Below are 4022 nucleotides of genomic sequence, written 5' to 3' on the forward strand. Positions count from 1 at the left end.
AAAGTGGATTCTAACCCACAGCGCCCCTAGAGGACAGAGTGGAACTGCCCCAGAGGGTTTCCAAGGCTGTCAATCTTTACCGAAGCTGACTGCCTCATATTTCTCCCATGGAGAAGGCTGGTGGGTTTGAACCACCAACCAATGCTTTAACCACTGTCCCACCAGAGCTCCTTAGACACTTGCTCCAATTCTAAGATGCACATTGTTTCCCCATATTCATGTATCTGAGAACAAGGTGAATCTTATAATATCACAGTCAACCACAAGGCAATAGTAAAAACGTCTATGGACATTTTCTGGAAAGATCTGGAAAGTGCCAGCATAAATCATCTTCCATATGAGGAAATACAACAATAACTACAATACCAATAGCAGCAAAAATCATGGCAAATTTGTCCCCAACATGAGACGAGAACCAAACACCTCCACTGTGTTTATCTCATACAGTAATAATAAAAATATTAACAACAGAAGGCCAACAGCTGCTAGAGGGCTCATCTTGATCCCTGCAGAGTCGGCTCAGAGAGGGCCAGCGTCTTGCCCCAGGACACACAGCCTGTGGGCCCCCGGCCCCCTGCTGCACGGCTTTGGCGTCCTGGCGGGGTCTGGGTGGATGGCCACACTGCGCAGCTCCGCGTGGGGGGCGGCGGGATCGGAAGGTCCCCTGCATGGGCGCGGGAGCGCCGGGGAGCACAGGGGCAGACTCTACGGAAGGCCTGGCAGTGGGAGCCCAGGAACGCATAGAGCAGCGGGTTCAGCGCGGAGTTGCTGTAGGACATGCAATGCGCCCAGATCTTGAGCACGTAGGCAGCGTCGCTGCGCGGGTGCCAGGCAACCGCTGGGCCCAGCGCCTGCAGCACCAGGAACAGCTGGATGGGGCCCCAGCAGGCAGCAAACAGCAGCACCACTGCAGCCACCAGACGGACACCTTGGCCCGCACCACGCCAGCGCGCTCCGCCGGCAGTTGCCCCTGGGGGTGGTGGATGGTTGCAGAAACCCGCTGGAGAGTGAACCGTGCGACTCTCCTCAGGCTCCCAGGTGGCCCGGGCTTCCCTCTCCCTAGACCGCCCCACCTAGACCTCCCGGATGGTCCCGGCTTCCTTAAGTCCTTCCAGCTGCGCCTTCCCCAGGGCCCCCCACTGTGCCATGCCCCTCAAAGCTGCCCAGCTGAGTTTCCACCCTCAGACTCCCCCACATCGTGCCTCCCCCAGCCCTGTCTCGCCGCCTCCGGCATCACGCACCTGCAGGGCTCGGTCGGCGGGGGCCGGGCTCACGGCGGCCCGGCCCAGGTGGCGCAGCATGGCGCCGTAGCAGGCGCAGGTGGCGAGCAGCGGCAGCAGGTAGAGCGCCAGGAGGTTGTAGAGAGCGAAGGCGCGCTCCAGGGCGCGGCTGGGGAAGTCCTCACTGCAGTAGGTGCGCGGCCCCGGCGAGAGGCGATGCAGGGTGAGCACCGGCGCCGACACAGCCGCGGATCCTGCGGGGAGCCAGGGCTCAGTTTCGTCCATCCCCTTACGTGGTTCCCAGGGTGACGACATTGGGCACCTGTTGGGTGCCGGGGTCCCCGGGTGCGCGCCCTCGGCGTCCCTCCGCGGAAAGGCTATTACGCGCCTTTCCCAGATGCGCAGTCTGGGCCCCGGGAGTGGCACTGGGTGGCTCCGGGCGCCCGACCTTTCACCCCCATCCCCATGTGCCCCAGCGTTGCACTCACCCACCCAAATGCTGAGACTGACTACCAGGGCCAGGCGAGGCGTGCGGTGGCGCAGGGCGCGCAGCGGGAACACCGTCACGTACCAGCGGTCCACGCTCACGGCGGTCAGCGTGGCGCACGTGGCCTGCACCGAGACCTGCGCGGGGCGGGAAGCCGAGCGTGTGGCGCCCTGCCCGGCCCGAGGCCCCACCCTGTCCGCGCCCGCCCGCCCCGCGGGGTCCTGCCAGTCCGACAACTCACACACACGGGGCGTGTTGTGGGAAGGGTCCCCAGGGATCACAGGTTGAGCAAGCAGGATAAGCGGAAAAGAAAAAACGCGAGGGGAGTACAAGGGGGTTGGGGAGCATGAGGGAGCGGCTGGGGCTTGGACTGAGACCCTGAGACCCGGAGTAGCGAAGACGCCCCGGGACCGCTGGAGCGGGAGCCTTGGCGCTCCCTGTCCTCTGCCTTCCCCTCGCCTGTAACTCCAGCCTCTCTCCCACTGCCCGGGTCCCACATTCCCCGGGTCCGCGTCTTCCACTCTTCGGTGTCGAGTCTCCACCTCTGCCATGCCCACGCCCCCACTCAGACTCTCTCCAAGCTCCACCCCCTCCAGGCCTGTGCCACTCAGGCTACACCCTCGGTGCCGCCCACTCCCCTAGCAGGGTCCGGGCCACGCCCACACCGCCGGGTCTAGAGGGGTCCGGGTTCCCTCCGTCACCCTCCCCCCGCTCACCTGCTGGATGTAGTTCAGGAACTTGCACATGAAGTCGCCCAGCACCCAGGCGGGCAGCGGATAGAGCAGGGCCGTGAAGGGTGCGCAGCACAGCAAGAAGGTCACGTCCGTGGCCGCCAGGTTGGCTGCAGGCGGGGAGCGTGAGGGGCGCTGGACCAGAAAAGCCTGCCCACGCCCTGACCACCCACCCGGGTCCGACTGACCCACAGGGCGGCACGGCAGGGCACTCTCAGGCAGAGAAATTGAGGTACCCTCCAGTGTCCCCCTTTTGCGTTGCATAGTCGTTCAGGGAGTAATGGTCCCAGCTCTCCTTGTCCCTGGCCCTCTGAACCTCAGTTTTCTTATTTGCAACACGAGGACAATAGTGCTACCCCGGTAGGCCAGCAAGCGCTGACCGAGCCGCCCGTGTCCTGCAGCGTAGGGCACCTCCCCTGTACCGAGGTGCGAGGCATGGCAGAGGTCGCCAACTGGGGGCCCAGTCAGCCCCTTCCCCCCACTCCCTTTGTTCAGCAGACAAGGTGTCCTAAGAGCCCCAGTGCCATCGGACATCTTCCTCGGCGGCGGTCCGTCTCTCCGCGTGTCCCGTTCCCCCACCTCGTTGTGACTGCATGGGCCCGCGTGGGACCCAGGCCCCCTGGAGTGTGAGCTCTCTAGCCTACAGCGAAGGCTCGCTCACCGATGTAGAAGTTAGTCACGGTCCGCATCTGCTTGTCGCGGCAGACGACAGATGACGAGTGAGTTCCCCGCCAGGCCGAGCACCATCAGCGCAGCAAAGAAGAGCGGGACCAGCCAGGCGTCCACGGGCTGCTGCGCGGGGGCCGGGCCGTCTGAAGCGTTGGCGCCGCCTCCGGACTCGTTGGCGGTCGCCCACCAGGACACATTGGGCCCTGCGGTGGTGGCGGCGCTCATGGTTCACCGCTTCCTCCTCACTGCCGCCCGTCGGCACCCCACCCGCTGCCGACACCGCGCCTCCTGGCCGCCCGCTGGGGTTGCGCCCGCCGAGCCCTGGAACGGCCTTGGCTGCAGGCCGCAGGTCTGCAGGGCAGCTCCGCCGGGCTCGGCTGCTCTCTCACCAGGCGGCCGCTGCGCATTTATACCCCACGCCCCACCCCCTGCGCCCCGCCTCCAGCATTCCCTGCCTGCGCGCCCTCCATTCACCTACACCATCAGGAAGGGATGGACTGTGTAGGGGGTGCCATGGACGGAGAGGGGGAGGGGAAGGTTGTGGAACCTGGAAAGAGAGAGGTTAACAGGAGGAAGAGACTGGCCGGCAGGGGGAGCAGCCGGCCGATGCTGAGGGCCACGACTGGGGCCTTCTGAGAGGGGCTGGGGCTCCAGGTGGGTGGGCCCAGGCTGAGACCCTGAGTGCCAGTTGAGAGTTGCTCCCTGGGCCACTGGGAGCCACTGAAGGTTTGGGGCAAAGGAAGCCCAGATGTGACTGTTAAAGAGATGCCATTTTTTAAACAAGGAGCTCAGTCTTGCTGGGACTCGGACTGCTGCAAACCAGACCTCTGGGGAAGTGCCTCCCACCTGTCTGGTGGCAACTGGCTGACACCTGGTTTAGCAGCAGTGGGGACCTGGGCACCTTGTGCCATTCAC

General features: G+C 64.5%; 1 protein-coding gene across 1 annotated transcript; it reads right to left on the reverse strand.

Moving 5' to 3' along the window:
• Positions 1-519: 519 nt before the first annotated feature.
• On the reverse strand, positions 520-3311 carry LOC103213471 (kiSS-1 receptor-like). The gene is given in 8 exon segments (XM_007959240.2): positions 520-677; positions 680-925; positions 928-970; positions 1242-1474; positions 1709-1844; positions 2424-2548; positions 3100-3149; positions 3151-3311. Coding segments are annotated over 8 exon segments (1026 nt in total). The 5' UTR covers positions 3186-3311.
• Positions 3312-4022: the final 711 nt, after the last annotated feature.

The sequence above is a fragment of the Orycteropus afer genome, unplaced genomic scaffold (assembly GCF_000298275.1).
Source record: "Orycteropus afer afer isolate SDZICR_OR568_19922 unplaced genomic scaffold, OryAfe1.0 scaffold02950, whole genome shotgun sequence".
Classification (NCBI taxonomy): domain Eukaryota; kingdom Metazoa; phylum Chordata; class Mammalia; order Tubulidentata; family Orycteropodidae; genus Orycteropus; species Orycteropus afer.